This window comes from Vulpes vulpes, chromosome 11 (genome assembly GCF_048418805.1).
Source record: "Vulpes vulpes isolate BD-2025 chromosome 11, VulVul3, whole genome shotgun sequence".
Lineage (NCBI taxonomy): Eukaryota > Metazoa > Chordata > Mammalia > Carnivora > Canidae > Vulpes > Vulpes vulpes.
In genome coordinates, this window is record NC_132790.1 from 44,685,745 (window position 1) to 44,707,914 (window position 22,170).

A 22,170-nucleotide genomic window follows, 5' to 3' on the forward strand; every position below is an offset into this window, starting at 1 on the left:
AGCTCCTAATTAAAAAGGAGATTTCAACTCCTAATGAAGACCACAGATAGCTTTTCATCATGGGAACACCCTGGAGAGAAAAATCATATGATTATAGAATGTCCACAGGCAGGAACAGACCTTGCCAATCAGTCAGTCCAGGCTTCTCATTTCATACTAAAAAAAAAAAAAAAGAAAGAAAAAAAACAAAACAAAAAAACACCTGTTCCAAGAGATTAGATTACACCTAACTTATACAACAGGTTTAATAGCAAAGTAGGATCGCAAATGTAGATTCTAGGTAGCCTTTCTTTACACCGCACCCAAATTTCTTTACACCGCACCAAAAGTTTCTTTACACCGCACAAAAGTTTCTTTACATCACACCAAAAATTAAGATACACATTTTTCAAAGATAAAAAACATCTTACCAGGTTATTAGAGACAGGAAATGCATATTTCATTAGATTCTCAAAGATGGATCTTCTTGTTCGCCCCTCAGGTTTATGAGCAAACCGTAAATTCCGAATATCCTAGAAAATATTTAGGTTCCAAGACATCTATAACTGTTCTTTTATTTAATGAACACAGAGGGTAACTTGGAACTATCTTGTAAAATGTTAAGGTATGTGAATGTGGAATACAAAAATAAGACAGCAGTTCCTGGAGACAGGGAAATCACAATGCCTTATTGAAAGAGAAAAAAACACACACACAAGACCCTCTAATACAAGGCAAAATTCAGAGCACAGAAATTTTATTTCTGCTTATGTGCTCAGGATAGACCAGGAAAGGAGACACCATCTGATGCATGCACTAGAGATAAAAGATATTAAATCTGAAGCTCACTATCATCACTGATACACAGCTCAGTGTATGTCCTTTCCCTATGAAAGCCCATTTTCTGTCATGAATTTCCCTATTAAAAACCTGATTAGCTCGTGTTTTATTTCCAAAGTGTCTTTGCTTCCATCATGCCCGGTCCTAACTTTCCTACTTCACATCCCTTCCCAGGGCTCATTTTCATTGGCTCTTCATAAGACTCTTCATACTAGACTGACAGAATTACACTCTACTTATACCTCTTCCTCCTCTCCACGTCTAAGTTCGTCAAACATCTCCTAGCATATGTATATGCTAAGGAAAACACGGGGGGGCGGGGGGAGGAAAACACGGGGATTAAGAATAATTTCAAGACTACTCATTTTATCTAAGTGTTTTAATCTAAGGCAGAATTCAAAATAGCTTTATTATATCCCATTCTGTAAAAGTGAATACAGAGACACAGTACTCTAATGCACCTGTAGTACATGAACAAGTAGGGCATTTTATTACAAATCTGATCCAAAACTAGGACACTAGCCTTATCATACTTTAAAACAAACATGGGCAGAAACCAAAGGTAATACCTTTTTTTTCCCTCAGTATATATTTTTAAATTAGTAGATATATCCATAATCACTTCATTAATTATAGTTATCTAGAAGTACCAAAGCAGGGGCCCTACAAATGTTTGGGTTTGTTGATAATGGTCTTGTTTCAAGGAAGAAATTATATTTAACATGACCAAGATTTAAAAGTCTCCCTCTCTCGTGTCCTCTTATATTCTATGCTCTATTTACTCTTAGATTACAGAAAAGTGATCAGGAGACAATGTGCTCGACACATGGCTGACAGCTACTATACTCTTAAGAGCCCTTCTGACTATAACAGAAAGGCATAAAAATAACTATTACAAAGTCATTACCTTTATTACTAGATTCACAAAACTTCTAATATTATCATAAGAAAGTAACTTATGAATTACTAGAATTAAAATGTGCATGGGTGTTAATTAGGCCATAATGAGAACAGTGACCTACTGAGGTGACTCCAGGTATGAAATAGCTATGACTGAAAAGAATGATGAAAAATTTAGGTTTCCTTCAAGTATCAATACATTTAAGGAATATGAGTTAGACATCATCAAATTAGAACAGCAATGGGATATCTCCTCACACCTGTCAGAATTGCTAAAATCAAAAACTCAAGAAACAACAAGTGTTGGTGAGGATGTGGAGAAAAAGGAACCCTCCCTCACTCTTGATGGGAATTCAAAATGGCACAAACACTGTGGAAAACAGTATGGAGGTTACTCGAAAAATTAAAAATAGAACTATGATGGATGAATGGATAAAGAAGATGAAGAAAATATATATATATATACACACACACATACACACACATAAAATGGTATATTACTCAAGTGTAAAAAGAATGAACTCTTACCATTTGCAATGTCATGGATGTAGTTATCTCTAACTATATTATTATATTATTACTATTATTAGTATAATATAATAATATTTAGTAGTAGTAGTATAATGCTAAGCAAAATAAGCCAGTCAGAGAAAGACAAATACCATATGATTTCACTCCTATGGAATTTAAGAAACAAAACAAATGAACAAAAGAAAAAAGAGAGACGAACCAGGAAACAGACTCTTAACTATAGAAAATCGATGGTTACCAGAGGGGAGATGAAGGAAATAGGTGATGGGGACTAAGAGTACATTTATCTTGATGAAAACTGAGTAACAAATGGAACTATTTAATCACTATATTGTCCACCCGAAACTAATACAACACTGTATATTAACTACGTTGGAATTAAAATTTTACAACAGGTAAATTCTCTGAGTTAGAGAATATTCATGGCAATAATAAATACAGGGAGGAAAATAAAATGGAGCTGATCATGAGGAAAAAAAGAATATGAGTTAGATAAGAAAATAGGAAAGGTATGTAATGTCACATTTTCCACACCATTGTTTAAGAAGCAGAAAAATTATGAGAACTATAAATAGAAAAGACAGGTGATGATGAATATATGAGAGCCAGTTCTTCCACTATGAAGTCCTATGCCTTCACTGATCAGCCCTGCTTCCAATTTGTAAATTTTTTTTTTAATTTTTATTTATTTATGATAGTCACAGAGAGAGAGAGAGAGAGAGAGAGAGAGAGAGGCAGACACATAGGCAGAGGGAGAAGCAGGCTCCATGCACCGGGAGCCCGACGTGGGATTCGATCCCGGGTCTCCAGGATCGCGCCCTGAGCCAAAGGCAGGCGCCAAACCGCTGCGCCACCCAGGGATCCCTCCAATTTGTAAATTAAAGGTAATAATGTCTATCATGCCTACTTCAGATTTTTTGAGGCTCAGCATGAAATAATCAATGTCAAAGTACCTTGTACGAGGTCCAAAAGAATTCAAGCCTAATTCATAACAGATCACCTTTTATTACCCCTAAATGTTAAGTCTTCTAGAATGATATTTCAGTATGAAATGTATTTGACTGTTTGGAAACCAGTTTCTACCTATAGGCTCTATTTAATAGAAAGCTTTTCAAAACAAATAAAATCACATAAATATAACATTTACCTTACACACAGTCTCCAATCCATAAGAATTTTCACCTCGACTAGAAGCCCCGCCAATTTTTTCTACTCTACTTATTACACCAAGAGAGGCATCCAGGACAAATGGGGGATCCTAAAGGAAGGAAAGAAATAAACTATTAAAACTGAGCAATTGATTCTGTACAATTATCTTAATTAGAAATGCCTGAATTAAAAATGAGCAAAAATGAACAAAACTGCGAACAACACACAGATGTACATATAAAAATCTAATTCAACAAGTCTTACCCGTTCCATGCTTTTAAAATATAACCTGTAATTGGTGACAGTCAGAGTTCCTCGTACAGCACCAGTGAATGGACATATATAAGTTACATCTTTGGCTGCAAAAACAAAGAGTCCACATTTTAGTATATATCATGCACTATTAAAAACTGCACTTTCATCTCTTCACAAGTGAAATGTACTAAAATCCTGACTGCTGTTCTAACCTATGCTCAAATATCACAGAGTCACTGTCCCAACAGAACTCAGAAGCCAAATCTAGGCTTGCGACCATGCAGAAACTTGGCAAGGACTAAAGAGGCAGAGATACCCCCTACCCTCAGACAGGAGACAAGGCTAGCCACTACCCCTGCTGGATAAAACACTTGTGGAAGTTGGAGTAGTGGTGGGAGGGTAGTAGTAAAGTGGTTAATAACAGCAAATGTCTCAAGCCACAGTCACCAGTCATCACAGTTTCTAGATCACCTCACCAATCTGCTGGTTGTCTTCTGCTCGGTCTGATTTGTCAACATTCCTCTAAAAATATATCTGTAATATATGATACCAGAAACTCCTGACTTGATTATACTAACAGGGAAAATATTGTCAGAGAAATGCAATGTATATGAAACTATAATTTCTTAGAAAGATAAAAGTAAAATAAGAGAATATTATATTCCTGACCAAGCAACTGATGTCGAACCTTGTAGACAAATAACTATGAACATTGTTCTATTAAATGATAATTGATGAATCTACACCGCATAATGCTTTTTAAACATTCATTAAGCAAGATAACTCAGCTACCACTAGCTCAAAATAATATTTAATATGGTAGAGTTCATAAGCCCACTCCAAACTTTTTCACACCTTAAGATATTCATAAATCCCTGGTATGTCATTACAGCAGCAAACGAATAAATAAAGAAGTATCTTCATCACTCCAGAGAGGAAGGCACTACTAGGAGGAACAAATTGCTAAGAACTTTCCAAGGACATAAAACACATTTAATAAATTATTACAACTTCCTGACCTTGCTTTTTACTCACCATTTCGAAGGACTGAACACTTTTTATGCAAGCTAAAATGAGACTGATCTTATAACAAACATTTCTAACCTTCAAAATCTTCCCTCAGGAATGTTCAAGAATGAGCTACATTTTTTTGAATTCTTTCCAATGCATGTTTCATTTAGAGGGACGTCTTTAAAATTAAATAAACCCGGGCAGCCCTGGTGGCTTAGCAGTTTAGCGCCTCCTTCAGCCCAGGGCATGATCCTGGAGACCCAGGATCGAGTCCCATGTCAGGCTCCCTGCATGGAGCCTGCTTCTCCCTCTGCCTCTGTCTCTGCCTCTTTCTCTCTCTCTCTGTATCTCTCATGAATAAATAAATTAATTAATTAATTAAATTAACCCATTATTATGGAAAGATACACAAACCTGCCTTGCATACATTTTCTTTCTCTCATAAATTTTCACCTCAAGTAGAGAAGTTTTATTAAATGTTACTAAAACACTTCTGGATTCTTTCCAGAGCTAGTTTTCTTACTCACACAAGAAAATCAACCTCATTATTCTATATGCTAATACAAGAAATGTCCCTGTTAGTCCCATGTTTTTGTTACACCTTACCCTTTGATAATATTCATCAAAGTACTTCCAAAATTGAAAGTACTATACATACATAAGGGTTTTTATCTCTGTTACTGTTATCATCAATCATTAGGCTCTGCTCTGTTCTGTCCTCTTTACCTTTCCTCCTCAGGCTGGCAGCTGAAGAGAGAGTCTATGCTTAGCAGGGTTTGCATCAGGCAGATGAGACATTCTGACCGGAAACCATACTAGAGCAAATGATAATAGTAACCACCAGCTCTGATGGCCTAGCACTTCAAAATTTATGAAATATTTTTCACCTTGAGCACTTCCTTTAACCTCAATATACCAAACCTTGTATATAAGACCTATAATTATACCTACAAATTTTAAATGAGAATACCTGGGCTCAGAGAAGCATAACAAATAGCCTAATATTTCAGAACCAGGAACTGCTAAGATTAAGACTTGAATGCAGTTCCTCTGATGACAAATTCAAGTCTCTTTCCATCACACAATGCAAAGCCAAGCCGCTTAACATAGCACCATCTGACTCCTGTGTTAAAGGTTGAAACACTGGACTCTGGGGCTCTCTCTTCTCCTGATATGCCCAGGCCACGATACTCTGAGACTGTTACTTCCTTAAAAGCACGCTGTGATGTTCCTAACACTAACTTAAAAAACTAAACTGCAGGGAACCCTGGGTGGTGCAGCGGTTTGGGGCCTGCCTTTGGCCCGGGGCGCGATCCTGGAGACCCGGGATCGAATCCCACATCGGGCTCCCGGTGCATGGAGCCTGCTTCTCCCTCTGCCTGTGTCTCTGCCTCTCTCTCTCTCTCTCTCTCTCTCTCTCTGTGACTATCATAAATAAATAAATAAAAATTTAAAAAAAAAAACCTAAACTGCAGATTGACATTGGACCAACTAAACATCGAATGTCTTTTCTACAGGAATTAACATATCTAGGTCATTCTAGCCTTACGCTTTACGTTAAATATCATTTTTACATACCATCAAGTCTAGATTATTTTGAATCAGAATATTTAATATATTAGGAATTCCTCTAAATTCTGCAATATTGGTACTGCCTAGTGGTACCAAAAGAGCTTAGATTTACTAACCCTCTCAAATTTTCACTGAGTTCATGGGAAGAAGCCATATTTTCTGTGAGGTAGGCTAAAGTGACCTTGAAAATACATATCTATAAGGACATAAAATTTATACAGACAAATGTAATAGACGAGAGCATACAATCTGTACAGAAAAAGAGGCACAAAAACATACTCTAAGTAATACAATGAAAGGGAAGTCCATCCAGGTGTAGGATCCTAAAATGTCTGAGGAACATAGGCATGTGAGTTATGCCCCAATGGCAGGTAACCTTTAGATGGGCAAAAATGGTGAGATGGCACTCAATGCACAGGAAGAACTGAATCCAAGATACAGAAGTAGAGAAGTAAAGGACCTACCTGGACAAAGATAAATATACAGTCTGGCTTGCTCTAGTTCACACAGTACCACACTCTCTTCATTCCTCAACTTCCCTCGCTGGCTCCTCTTCTACCACACATTATAAATTGATAGTAAAATGAAAGTTGGTGTTTTTTTGGTTAAGAAGCCCTTTACTTTATTCTCCTAATAGTTTATTCCTCCAAAGCTATGGTATTTTGTAGACTACCACACAGATTTAACAAAGTAAAAGCATGAAGACAAAAAAAAAAATATTTTAAATGCCTGTTGCCAGTCCATACAATAAGTTAATGCTTAGTTCTTTAGGCTGCAAAAGAAAAGCACTTACATGGAAACAGCTTGCTTTGCAATGGAGATGAAATATTTTCATCCAAAAATTGACACAAGTTTATTCAGAGTAGAAAAAGTAAGGGAAACAAAAAGAATGTATTTTAAGAAAAATCACTTGTACAAAGTAACAATTTAATGTTTTATCTAGGCAAACCAGTCATTCAAAAAAAAAAAAAGTCTTCAGTCATTCAAAACAACGAAATATTCTTTTGAAAATTCAGCAAAGGGACGCCTGTGGTTGAGCATCTGCCTTCAGCTCAGGGCATGATCCTGGAGTTCCGGGATCGAGTCCCCACATCGGGCTCAATGCATGGAGCCTGCTACTCCCTCTGCCTATGTCTCTGCCTCTCTCTCTGTGTCTCTCATGAATAAATAAATTTAAAAAAAAAAAAAAGAAAGAAAAGAAAAGAAAAGAAAAGAAAAAAGAAAAGAAAAGAAAAGAAAAGAAAAGAAAAGAAAAGAAAAGAAAAGAAAATTCAGCGTTTAAAAAAAAAAGCCACCTACTTTGAATGAATGTAAAGCAATCCAGGGAAGAAGCATAATATATTTGAATTTGCATGTTTCCCTAAAGTCCAACTACAAACATAACCAATAGGTGTGGTAGATCTAGGCTCAGAGGACACACCAAATGTTGGGAAGATTGGCAGCAATGAACGCGGCCGGACAGGTGGTATCTTGGACAGTGAACCTGGTCTCTATACATCAAGAGTACTAATAATCTGTGCACTCAGAAAGGAGAAAGAAATTCAACAAAAAATACCATTACAGACCCATGTCTTTAATATTTTCTCCTGGAAGCAAGGGTGGTTCTTCCATTTCTGCTAATTTGTTAGATTCCCTCAGGACCTGGATTGGAAACGGGAGGAGGGAGCAAGAAAAGAAACATGTTTTATTCAAAGGCTATTTTTTTACTCAAATTTCAGTTGAGCATGCTTGCTTTTAATTTAAAGGTATAACATTATATCACAGATGCAACTTTAAATCAAATTATAAAAATTATGGTATTGGCACGTATAACATGTGAAGTTGCTATTTTTCTACACAGCATTTCCTAAGTGCCTACCTTCATGTACAGTACCATATAAAACACCTGACACGTTTTCTCAATGTATTCCACAACAGCCCTATAAAGGGTAGGTGTTATTATCCTCATTTCCTAAATGAGGAAAAACGAGCCAGAAGGGACAATTAACTTGGTCAAGATCACTCAGCTAACAAGTTAGAATCTAGATATGAATTACAGTTAGGGAACTGCACAGCCCATGTTCTTTCCATCTAGCCATGCCCAGGGGCCTTAGTTCAAACCCAGATAAAATCAAGCTCTGATGTAGATTTAATGTTTAGAGAATTTGCAAATGATGGTGATAAAGTATCTTGTTGAAAAAGACTTATTAAATAGATTAAAATCATAATCAACAACTGTTACTGAACACGACACTAGATTCCAAGAATGTAAAGATAGAGAAATACAATTATATAATGGATTGACAACCCAAATAAGATACAAACACATACACACACACGTTGTCATATGCTAAATATAAATACATCCCCCTAGCCACTACCATGAGCCTCCTCACCTCCACCTCTTTCACAACCAAACAATAGTGGTCATTGTCTCCATTTTTTTAGCTCCCAGTAATTCCATGACATTCTGCAATCTGGCTTTGCCATCTAACCCAACCCTTCCAAGGAACCCATGTTCTTCCCAATGACCTCATTATTAAAGAAAATGAACATTTCTCAGTCTTTATTTTTATCTCTCAACTACATTTGACACTACCTACACTTGTCTGCTTCTGAAGGCACACTGTCCTATTAAACTCTTCCTTCTTGACCATTCTTTTTCATTTGACCTTTAATTCCCTTTTCTCAACCTTCCCTGTTCCTCAGAGGTTTGTCTGTATCTCACTTTACTCACTTCCTGATATCTTATACCTTATCTATGACTTCACCTAACTTCAATCTACAATGCCAGCTGAGATTTTTTTTTTGGACACTAGGTTCCATTCGTCCAAATGCTAATGTTCCTCCTCATTCAGATGTCCCCCAGACACCTGAACTCAAAAGATCTCAAACTGACCTTTGTTCCAAACTTAGCAAAGGACACAGCATCAATTTGGTTTAGGCTAAGCCAGTTTGAGGTCAGGGCAGAGCAGTGGTCTCTGCGCAGTCAGGTCTTCTGCTTCAACCCTGACTCATTTCATTAGACTTAAAAAAAAAAAAAAAAAGACCACTAGAAAAAAGATTCTCAAAGATTTGTTTTAAGTAACTTTTGACTTTTATTTCCTTCAGTCCGAAAAATAGACTTAGAGTCTTCAAAACAAGGGAAAGAGGAAGAAAAAAAACCACTGCTGCTTTAAAGGTCACCTTCTTGGAGGCCCTCACACTTGGGTAGAGGTCTCTTAAGCAGGATCTCCTATCTGGCACTTACCACACCACTCCTAACCACTTATCTGTTTTCCTGCTACCAGACCCTGAGAGAAGAGATATATCTTTAGAATACCAGATAGAAATATAACACGAGCCACATATGTAATTTTTAATTATCTATATAGTCACATTAAACAAAGAAAAATAGGCAAAATTCATTCTAATAATATATTTTATTTAATCTAATAAGTAAAAAATATTGTCATTTCAACATGTCATACTCATTTTTGAAGTATTAATGATATATTTTATATTATTTTATTCATATACACCTTAGAAATAAGAGTGTATTTTCTACTTATAGCATATCTCAGTCTAGCACATTTCAAGTGCTCAATAGCCATATTTCCAGTGATGCTCATACTAGGCAGTACTAATCTAATGAATTTAATTCTTCTTGATAATTAAGTCATTCCTTAGTTTAAGTTAGGTGCTCAGGGAGGATTAGATAAAAGGGTTAGACATTGCCACAGCCCGGTGTTCACCTAAGGCCAATAAACTAAGGTCTATAAAGAATAAATTAATTCTGTTCAATAAAGTTGCAGTCTAAATAAATTATAACATACTTTCAAAAGTTTAATTGTTTCATAAAGTAATCTTAATGCAATACCTAAAGAACTAAAATATATATATACATATAATTTTTTATATTCCACATTCGAAAATTAATAAAATGTCATATTTTTGAATGGCACCTAGTTGCCAGTTCCTGATATAGCCTTTTATGAAGTCATAGAAGAAAGAAAGAGATCAGAAGGAGGGAGGGAGAAAAAGATAGAGGAAGAGAAAGAGGAAGGATGAGCCTATGAAGATGCAGAAAAGCAGGTTATAAACTTGAAATATGCAAATATATAGACTTTTCCTGGGTTCCAATCCCATCTAAGTACATGCTAAGTACTCTTGGGCAGAGTGCTCAACTTCGTTATGCCTCTATAAAATGGTAATAATACTACTGCCCCACAAAACTGTTAAATGAGTTAATACATTTAAAGCATTTATACCAGGGTCAACACATAATATATAACTTAATAAATATTTTCTATTAATCACAATAATAGAAATTCAGACTAACAACTGATGACTAAAATCTGGTAAAATTTTCTACTAATCATGAAAACAACAGAATTAGATTGAAATACACAAATAGGACACCTGGGTGGCTCACTCAGTTAAGTGTCTGCCTTCAGCTCAGTTCACAGATCCTGGAGTGCTGGGATGGAGCCCCGCATCGGGCTTCCTGCTCAGTGGGGAGTCTGCTTCTCTCTCTCTCTCTCTCTCTCTCTCTCTCTCGCTCAGTGGGGAGTCTGCTTCTCTCTCTCTCTCTCTCTCTCTCTCCCTGCCCCTCCTCCCTGCTTGTGCTCTCTCTCAGGCTTTATCTCAAATCTTTTTAAAAAGGTACAAATAACAACACAGTACAAAAAAGAACCAAAATCAAACATTCAATATGTGAAAGATCATTTAAAATGCTTTATCCTTTGCCCTCATCTACCACCAGACTTGGAAATACAAAGATTATGTCACTACAAAGCCACAGGAATTCCCACACTGCACGGCTATACATCCTTGTAGCTGCTACGGTGTTGTTCACCACACTTCCACTCTTTCTAGATTTCTACACTCAGAAGAAAACTGCCAACCTCAGATAATGTGTGTTGTATACAGGGATAGAGAGGAAGGCAGTTCTGGCACAAACACACAGTGTACGGAAGGCATAATCTTCAAAGTAAAGCTTTATAAAGTGAGAAAATAGACAGGGAAATTCATGCAAGTAGTGCATGTTCAGAGCCGTAGGCTCTCTTATACTTGCACTGACAAGAATGTCAGAGAGCAAGGCAATGAAGAAAAGCTAGTCAAGATCCCATATCTGCCCAGAAAAACTGCCCAAGATGGCAGACTTTTAACACTTAGGCATACACTAGAGGATATACATAAACAACTCACTTTAGAGCTGAAGATACGAAAAGGAACCCAAATGAGTAAACAGAGCAGGGCCAAGGGCAATCCAGACCCTTTGTTGGCAAACACTGATTATGAACAAACTTATCCTTAAATAGAAGAGAAAAAAAACAGAGCCTAGAAAAAAGGATTATTTGGCAAGGAAAAGGAGGTATCAGCCTGAGGCTCAACAAAAAAGCAGTCTTCTGAAAAGAATTCTCTATAGCCATTAGTAGAAACATTTATAAGCTATTTGGTATAACCAAAAGGAAATCGACCATATTCCTTAAGAAATAAAAACAGGAAGTCATAAGGAGAGACACAATGAGACTCAAAAAAATGGGTAAGATAAAGAATTACTGCAAAAATTAAAAATGTAGTAATAAAATTTGTGTTGGAAATAATAAAGAACTGAATTGATTATTCAGAAAACAGCATTTATGTTGAGGGCAAAAATGAAGACTGCTCTAAGACTTTATAGGAAAAAAGAAAGATAAAAAACATAAGGGAAGATGATAAAAAACCAATACAAGAACTCCCATTTCCTGAAAGAAAAAACATTAAAACAGAATAGGAGCAATAATCCAAGATACAACTGAAGAACATATTTTTGAAATGAATAAAGATTTTCTAAATTTGTTGACCAAAAGAGTTTACCAGTTTCCACATAAAAATCAATGAACAGAGGAGCACCCAGGTAGCTCAGTCTGTTAAGCATCCAACTCTTGATTTTAACTTGGGTTATGATCTCAGGATTGTAAGAACAAGCTCTGCATCAGGCTGAGTGCGGAGCCTGCCTAAGGTTCTCTCTCTCCCTCTTCCACCCCTCCCCAAAAATCAATGGACAGAAATATGCCTAGGTGAATTGTAGCATATTTTTTAACTATAAATATTAAAAGACAACCCATGACAATACAGGCCAAAAGAGAGAGGTCTGGCGGAAGTTGCATGTAAAAGCAAGATCAGGCCAGCTTCAACTTATCTGTAAAATGATACTCTAGAAAACAGTAACAAATGTTAGCAGATCTTTGAAAGAAAATGCTGTAACCTCCCTGATATGTATGATGGCAAGAGGAAGTTATTCTTTACATATGACAAGTCACCAAAAATATAACCGACAGGTCCTCTTTAAAAAAAAAAATAACTGAGGCAATAATTAAGCTGAAAAGGGTAAATCAACATTAAAACTTAGATATAAGAAATCTGTGATGTATAGCAAAAACTTAAGTTTTACATCTCAACTACCTTTCTGCTCCCCCCAAAAAAACCATTTATTGCCACCATACTAACCTCTCTGAATCTTAGTTTCATCATTTAATATCAAAATAATGTCTACCTTACAGTTAGTGAATATGAAATGAGATAGCTGCAAGAGAAACTTTGCCAGTATCACCCCTCCCCCACAAGGTTCTACAGCTCAGAGAAAAAGCAGGTTGGGGACCTCTCCCATGGAAGAAAGAGTAAAGCAGTGAGTTAGTGCCCAGCTTCCCCAGCAAGGGACACTGCTAAAGAAATCCATCTTTCTTCCTCAGCACCCAAAGTTTAAAACAAGCGCCCCATGACAGGGGGTAAAGGAGGAATTCAGAAAAGAGACAGATAAGAATTTCAGAGGGCATCAAAGGAATGCAGTTCTCCATTCTGTACTCCAATAGGAACCCCACCCATGAATCCCTGGAAAAACCTCAACCAAAGATGCCCTCATCTAAGCAACAGGAACCCTCACCAGACCAAGTACCAAACCCATGCCCTCCTCACTCTGCAGTCTACAAAGGAATCCTTCAGAAACGAAGAAGCACTAACCCTTTCCCAGAAAAACAAATGCTAAGGGAATTCATCACCACTAGATCTGCCTTGAAAAAAAATGCTGAAAGGACTTCTTTGAGCTGAAATGAAAAGATATAGAAACATAAAAACATATGAAAATATACATCTCACTGGTAAAGGTAAATATATTATCAGATTCAGAAAACTGATTCTGTGATAGGTGGTATGTTAAACACTTAACTATATTATAAAAGTTAAAGGAAATGAATATTAAAAATAACTATAGCCAGTATAATTTCTTTATAAATACACAATATTAAAAAAGAACTGTGGCATTAAAAACATAAAAGGTTCAATGCAATCTCTATCAAAATCCCAATGGCATTCATAGAAAAAGAACAAAAAAATCCCAGAATTTACATAGAACTACAAAAGATCCCAAATAACCAAAGCAATCTTAAAAAAGAACAAAGCTAGAAGGATCACACTTCTTGATTTCAAGCCATATTATAAAGCAGCAGAGTAATCAAAATAGTATGGTACTGGCATAAAAACAGACATGAAGATCAGTGGTACAGAATACAGAACACAGAGATAAACCCACACATGTATGCTCAATTAATTACAAAAAAAAAAAAATTACAACAAAATTGTCAAGAATATACAATGGAGAAAGCAGAGTCCCTTCAATAAATGGTGCTAGGAGATCTGGACAGGTATGTGCAAAAGAGTGAAAATGGACCCCTACCTTACACCACACACAAAAATCAACTCAAAATAGATTAAAGTTTAACGTAACACCTGAAACCATAGCATTCCTAGATGAAAACACAGAGGGTAAGCTCCTTGATATTGGTCTTGGCAATGGTATTTGGATTTCACATCAAAAGCAGAAGTAAACAAGTGGAACTATACCAAACTAAAAAGGTTCTGCACAGCAAAGGAAGCCAGCAACTAAATGAAAAGGTAACCTACTGAATGGGAGAAAATATTTGCAAATCTGATAAGGGATTAATATTTAAAATACATAAAGAACTCCTACAACTCAATAGTGTATTTGGGGATTTTTATAACAAGATATTAGGTGGGCAGAGGAGGGAGGAATAAAGATTTTAAACTTGACCAGTCACGTAAAGGAAAATCATTGGAGACCCCAATACAGGTAAATGGCAGAGTTAAGGAAGTGCACAAAACTAAATATGATAAAGATGAAATTATAATAATCTAAGAAATATCAAAATTCTGGATTACTCTGTAGTAGCAGTAATAAAGAAGAATATTTGATACCTGTTGGAAGAAGTGGTTGGATTTGACCCTAAGCTTATGAAACAAATACAAGCAATCATTTGAGTAACACTTGATGACTTCTGAGAAAATTGCATTTCAGGTATTTCAGTAAAGGAAGAAGAAATACAGATGCAGCAAAACAAGAGAACTCAAAAATACCAAGGCCTACCGTACTAAAAAGGGGTCTGAAGAATGAAGGCAGCAAACCCAGACTGATTCATTAGGTCTTTCTGCATTAACATGGAAATATCTTTAGTGTAGAAAAAGTCATATGACTCTCAGATACAAGAGGAGGAGAGAAATCTTCTGGAATACATAAAATATGATACAGATACATGAGGTCCCTGCCTGTCTCAGGAACTTGGCTGTATCAATAGATAAGATGGAATAAGGTCTGCTCTTTGATAGCATTTCTTATTATCAAGAAAAGTCTACTCATCATATTAAAATCTTACTGGTGGAAAAAAAAAAACTACCACACAGACTGAAATTTCTAATTCTTTTATTCCTAAAACATAATTCAGTTTTGCTCTCTCCCCAATAAAAAATGTTCCCATTTTCTTCCACATTCTCATAATCAAACTATTTTCAAACTGCTCAGTAACTTTCCATGTGACTTTAAGCTACCTCCCTCTCTCGCCCTCTGTTTCTTTCTCTCCAATCAGGAAATTACTATAAAGGAAATTCAGAAAACTTGTCTATAACGATGATCTGGGTATGAGCAAATTTATAGGTCAGTTTTCACATGGAATGTCAGATGACAGAAACATAGGAAAGAATATTTGGAAATCTGCAAAACACTATATTTTAATCAACTGAAAGGGAAAGATGAGCCTGTAGAAGTTACAAACTATCCTCCACAGTTTCTTTATATACTAAAACTGTGAAGTAAAAAATTAAGTACTCATATTTCATTGAATAATTCTGGTAAAAAAAACTGTTAACATCAATTTTACTTTATGTTTTATACAACTTGACTGACAAACCACAAAGGAGGCAAAATGAGCCATACAAACAAAACTCTGAACAGGGTAGAGCCACAAACTGGCATCTGGGATAAATCTTATTGGTTATATCTTTAAAAGTACAAATTTGAGTACAGAAAAGCCCTTTTTTATTATGACACAGCCAAAGACAATTTGGTTTTAAGTTGAAACCACAACTACTAAAGGTCGAATAACATTACATCACCATTAATAATTCAACAACAAAAAAGAAGTATCTAAAGAGGAAGTCTGGAAAGCATCACTTCATGCTGTAAGTTGAATTCTGTCCTCCTTCTCCCAATAAAGATAGGTTAAAGTCCTGACTAACAGGTATCTGGAAATGTGACCTTATTTGGAAATAGGGTCCTTGTGGATGTAATTAGTTAAGATGAGGAGATGCTAGAGTCGAGTGGCCAATAATCTGATATAACTGATATCCTTATACAGACAGGATCCTGTGAAGACACAGAGGTATAAGGCGAATGTTATGTGAAGACAGAGGCGGAGATTAGAGTGATGAATCTACAAACCAAAAAACGCCAAGCATTATTGGCCTTCACCAGCAGCAAGGGAAGAAGTATAAACCAATCTATGATTCTAACCCCCCTAAAAGAAAAAATAGTTTTCTATATTCTATTTTCAACCTTCTGATACTGAATATGGTGAGTTTTTCCATAGGAAACAATTCTTCAATCCTCAGCAGACACTAGCTGGGGGTCCTACAATTCAATTATCACACTAATACCCACAAGTAGCACAGACCACATGTCTGAACCCTACTTCAGGCACCAATCTTAAGTCCAAGGCGGTCACCTGTACATCTGACCAGCCATCCAGAAGTCAAATTCCCATCACTCCCCTCTCAGGTTCAATAATTTGCTAGAATGGCTCACAAAACTCAGGGCAACACTTTATCTACATTTACCAGTTTATTATAAAGGATACAACTCAGAAACAGCCATCTGAAGAGCCTCAAGGGCAAGGTACAAGAGGGCGTATGGAATTTCCATGCCCTCTCTGGGCAGGCACATCACCCTCCCAGCACCTCCAAGTATTTACTAGTCCAGAAGCTCTCCGAACCCTTTCAGTTAGGATGTTTTTATGGAGGCTTCATTCCTTAGACATGATTGATTCAATCATTGTCCATTAATAAATTCAACCTCTAGCCCTTCTCCCTTTCCTAAAGAAGAGAGTGGAGCTGGAAGTTCCAAACTTCTAGTCACAAGGGTGTTCCCCTGACAACCAGGCCCCCACCTTTAGAGGCTTTCCAAACATCACCTCGTTAACATAAACTCAGGGATGGTTGAAAGGTGTGTGTTACAACAAAAGATGTTCCTTTCACTTTTATCACTCTGGGAACTACGTCATGAGTCAGAAACCAAAAACAAATATTTTATCAAAAGATCATCCTATGGATCTTATTACTTAGTAAATTACAAGGTTTTAAGAGCTCTGGCCAGGAGCCAAAAGTGAAGCCCAAAATATATATTTCTTTTTATATCACAATATCACATTCCAGAACTGTAAGAAAATAAATTCCTGTGTTCTAAGCCACTCAATTTGCAACACTCTGTTACAGCAGCCCAAGGAATGAATAGACCTAATATTAAGAAAAATTTCCCAATTTAATCTTGAAGAATTTTAAATGCAAGCTGTTCTTAACTGGGAAAAACTTGGAAGCAACCAGTCTTTCAGACAAGGAATAGATAAACAACCGGTGGTACATCTATACAAAGGAATATTATTCAGCAATAAGAAGTGAGTTATCAAGACAAAAAAAAAAAAAGAAACAGAGGATCCTTTTTTTTTTTTTTTTTTTTTTTTTTTTGAAACAGAGGATCCTTAAAGATACGCCACCATTAAGTGGAAGAAGCCAATCTGGCTTTGTATTAGATGATTCCAACTGTATGACATTCTGGAAAAAGCAAATCTATGTAGACAGTCAACAGATGAGTGGTTGTCAAGGGTTCAGTGAAAGGGAAGGAGAGACAAACGTGGAGCACAGAGGATTTTTAAGGCAGTGAAACTGCTACACACGATACAGTAATGGTGGAAACATGTCATTATGCATTTGTCCCACAGAATGTACAACATAAAGAGTAAGTCCTTATGTAAACTATGGATTTTAATTAATATTAATGTATCAGTATTGGTTTATCAACTGTAACAACTGCACCACACTAATACAAGATGCAAAGAAGAGAAATTGTGCGGGTGGGAGAGGGGAAATCAGGGCTGTGAACTTTGTATTTTCTTATAAGTGAGACCATTAAAATAGAACTACAATAATGACTACTACCTATTAGGAACATCATTATATAACAGAAAAAAGATCTTTAAAACCCAAAGGTTAGGAGGATGTATTCTTGTGATACAGAACAGTCCTTCCTTGATAAAAGATGGCCCATAACAGAATATCTGTCAAAAATGAAATAGAAGTAGATAGGTAGACAGATGAAATATTATCTCAATTACTTTCATTTCACCCCACACCAAGGAAAAAATCATCATGAACTGGCCTAGTTAATGCTCTGCTTTTAGAAGGTCATTATTCATTTATTGCTTATAATATCCCTGCAAGAGAAGCAGTAGTAGTGCTATTCCCATTTATGAATGAGGTAACTGACCCCTATAAGAAGTTAAGCAACTTTTCCAAGGGGACATATACCTTGCAACAGCAGCTGAACTTGAACTGTGTAACTGTACTAAGCTTATGATCATGACATGATAGCATCCTTGTGCAACTATATAGCAAGCAAATGACATGAGGGATGGGAGGCTGAGAAAGAGATCAGGACCAGAGGTGACAAGTGGAAGTCATCCATAAACAAACAATGGCTGAAGCTGTAAGGAGGGGGAAAAAATCATAAGGAAGGAAGGAGAAGGGAGCCAGGGAGTGAGCAAGGGCTGCAGGACACATTAAGGCCTTTCTTTTGGCTGAGAAAAAAAGGACAGGGAAGTGTACAAAGAGAGGCAGTCCAAAGAGAAGTGAACAAAAAACTGTCACCAGGATTGAAATCAGGGGCCATTATCTTTGACTCCTCTCTCCCTCGAATCTGCAAAACTCAGGTAGCTTTAACACATTACATCCACATATAAATGTTTTCAAATTTGTCCTTTACTTCGCATTTGTCATTACCCTGTACATGGCCTTTATCAATTTTTATTTGGAACTATTCAAAGAGCCTCCAAACATGTCTCCTTGTTTCCTTTCTACCTGCCTCTAAGTAATATACCTGCTTGTGTATCCAGTTTCTTTTACTCCTCCTCCCACAATTCCCAACAAATGAGAACTTATACACACTGTTCAACATTTGTTTTTTTTTTAACTGTCTTGAACATATTTTCATATTCACACGTGGAGACCTACCTCTTCTTTCCAAAGACTGCATAGTATTCAATTATAAACATATAAATTATCAGCCCCCCAAAAACATTTCTATTATTTCCAGACTTTTGTCATTACAAATTTAGCACTGACCTGTCAAGTTTTAACCAGACTATCTGCAGAATAAGAATTACAATCTAAACAATATTGACCATTTCTATCAAACAAGATATGCCTTTCCATTTAAGTCTTCTTTTATATTATTCAGCAGAATTTTAGAGTTTTTTATGAAGAAACTTCATAAAAATCTCTGCATGTATCTTGTTTATTCTTGGATATTTCATATTTTTAATTGTTATTATAAATAGGATATTTCCCTCCCTTAAGTATATATACTTAAGTATATAAGTATACTTAAAATATTTTTAAGTATCTTCACAATAGAAAGCTGTTAATTCTTATATATCAAACTTGGCTTTTAGTATGCCCTGTAGTTTTTTGTTGAAAGCTGGACATGATGTAGTAGGTAAAAAGAACTGAAATGAGCAAACCTTGAGTGATGTGGTAGTGAGGTATGGAGGTGGGAGGGGAAGTATTCTACAGTCCTATGACTAAGTCCTACATACAGTCCTCAATCTTTTAATGGGCTTGTGCTCCTGGGCTGTAACACCCAAAAGTGCTTCCTAGTCTCCAGCTCTGAGGTAGGAAAGGATGGCTAGAGTACTAGAGTTTGTATTTCTATTTCTCTTCCTCCAGGTAGAAGACTAGAGGAGACTGGAGTTAAGTATTTCCCTTCTCCCAGGTCAGGCAAGCTCTGACAAAACCAGGTAGGATAGGTTAGTAAAAACAGTTTCTCTCAAGGGTAGGCCTTATCAAAAAGAACAGAATGCTTTGGACATATTTCAAACTGGCTGTTTTTCCCTCCCCTCTGCCAGAAAGCAAAAGAGATTTTTCTCTTACCTCTGTGTGGTAACTTGGTAGCGTTTTTGTTGGTAAAACTCACAAAAGTATGAAGAACTCCTAGAAGTGGGGTTCCCTGGAGTTAGCTCTCAGACTTGTCCACATTGAGCATCCAGCAACTCATCAATTACAGTTCCTGTTTTAATACCCCATACTGGTTCCTGAGAAGGCTTTTGCTTATAGGTTTCTGCTCTACCTGTCTGTCCAATTTGGAAGGCAGCCATTTGTCCCATGATCTCAATTCTCTGATGGATCTAAGAAGCGTTGTTGACGTTCAACTTGTTCTGCTTTTTATTTGTTACAACAGAGTGATGACTTCCAAGCTCCTTTTAATAACCAGTCATCTAGTTAAAGTCTTTTGTTTCTAATAATATATTTGATTTTCTTGACAGGTTAAAATATGCTTATTTTGCCTCTTCCTTTTCAATAACATGCATAGCATGTATTTATGTTATCAAATTACATTGGATGATACTTAAAAACAATGCTAAATAACACAGTCATGATAGTAGGTAACCTTATCTTGTTCTTTAATGGGAGTACTTCTACTGTTTTAATATTGTACTATTAAGTCAGATGCTTACATATGTATTTACCTATTCCTTTCTAATTAAAAAATTCTAAAAATCTCAAATAGATGAATTTTGTCAAATACTTTTCATTATGTGCCTTTTCTGTATATATAAAGATGATTATGTGAAATGTGTGGACTATAACAGAAATTATATCAGCAGCACGTGCACTATGCTCAGTTTTGAAGTCTGAGATATTTCTTGTCTTTTCCAGAATTAGCATCATGTTAATTAGTGTTCTACCTAGTTAAATAAACTTTAGACATATATACTTTTCCTTATCTCCTTATTATCAATTGAACAGTCACTATTATTCTTATTGCATCATGAATATATTAAATATTGCTTTCACATTTATCATTTTCTCATATTTTCTAATTTTTAAATACTCTATCATTCTATTGTAATTATTTGGCTTTTTTTACTAAGAATTTTAACACAGAGTTTTTATTCTTTTAGGCCTTAAGGGGGTTAATAGTATCTTTAAATTTCATCAAACTAATTACAGATCCAATAAACATGCTTAAACTACCTAACAGAATAGTAGGCAAGACATTACTGAGCCCAATGCTGACATCATAAGCTTCTAGTAAGCAGAACTGAGGAGCTTTTACTCTGACACTCAACCTAATAACTGTCGAAGTAGATATTTTTAAGGAAGAGCTTCTATGTACCAAATACTAAGAGTAGTAAAAGTCCTGGGGATTTTTATTTTTTTCCTTAATCCTATATCTATTTCCCACAGATTTTTATTTCATTAATTGCTTTCATAATAAAAAATACCTAGTGTTGTTATAAAAGATACAAAATCTTGGGGATCCCTGGGTGGTGCAGCGGTTTAGCGTCTGCCTTTGGCCCAGGGCGTGATCCTGGAGACCCGGGATCGAATCCCACGTCGGGCTCCCGGTGCATGGAGTCTGTTTCTCCCTCTGCCTGTGTCTCTGCCTCTCTCTCTCTCTGTGTGACTATCATAAATAAATTAATTAATTAAAAAAAAAAAAGATACAAAATCTTACCAAAGGGAGTTAGTGGTAATGTTGGAGAGGAAAGTTTCAGTAAAATGGAAATCATGGGAGTTTGGACCTAACATTTCCATATTAAGGATGGATGTGAGACAACTGTGAATATTTTCAAATGGATTTTGGTGGCTCTCGATGACAGAAATAAATTAGTGACTACCTTCTGTCTCTCTTCCAAATTTTCCTCATACAATCTCTTCAAAGTTTTTTTCAACATTATTTGATTATTATCCACACATCTTCTATTAGGAAAGAAAGATCATAAAGGGCTGGAATCACCTGATGGGGCTGTGTCTCTTATTAACATTTTGACCATGATCTGTTTCACTGAAGAGCAGAAACAAGTACATTCCAGATGTACTTGGAATGGAAGCCAGGATGAATGGAAGCGGGAATGAGGACGTGACATTTAAGGGACTATAAGAAGATAAGAAGACTCTCTATCTATAGAGATAGGGTTATGTTTTGGAAACGATGGACATACAGTGTGATAGATTTGATGAGACCAAACATGGAGAACCCTGAACACAAGACTTAGAAGTCTACACTTTCTGTAAGAAACAGGGATCCCCTGGAAGATTTTTTTTTTTTTTAAGATTTATTTATTTAATCCAGAGAGAGAGAAAGTAGAGTGAGGGGCAGAGGGAGAGAGAGACAAGCAAACTCTCTGTTCAGCTGGAGCCCCACTCAGGGCTCAATCCCAGGACCGTAAGATCATAATCTGAGCCAAAACCAAGAGTCCAACACTTAACTAACTGAGCCACCCAGTCACTCCTGCCAGAAGAATTTTTTTTTAAAGATTTATTTATTCATGAGAGGCACAGAGAGAGAGAGAGACAGAGAGAGAGGCAGAG

The 22,170-nt window shown here is 36.3% G+C and overlaps 1 protein-coding gene across 24 annotated transcripts in view; it reads right to left on the reverse strand.

Moving 5' to 3' along the window:
- Nucleotides 1–22,170, reverse strand: part of MTMR2 (myotubularin related protein 2) — a 117,971-nt gene that overhangs the window by 38,887 nt on the left and 56,914 nt on the right. For 21 of the 24 annotated variants that reach the window (XM_072726238.1, XM_072726234.1, XM_072726226.1 and 18 more), the window contains 4 exons: nt 7,803–7,878; nt 3,664–3,758; nt 3,398–3,508; nt 411–512 (listed from right to left, as the gene is read on the reverse strand). In XM_072726238.1, the coding sequence (XP_072582339.1) occupies nt 411–512; nt 3,398–3,508; nt 3,664–3,758; nt 7,803–7,878 (384 nt within the window). The remainder of the gene's footprint in view (nt 1–410; nt 513–3,397; nt 3,509–3,663; nt 3,759–7,802; nt 7,879–22,170) is intronic. The other 3 variants (XM_072726240.1, XM_072726239.1, XM_072726241.1) reach the window with 1 other exon arrangement.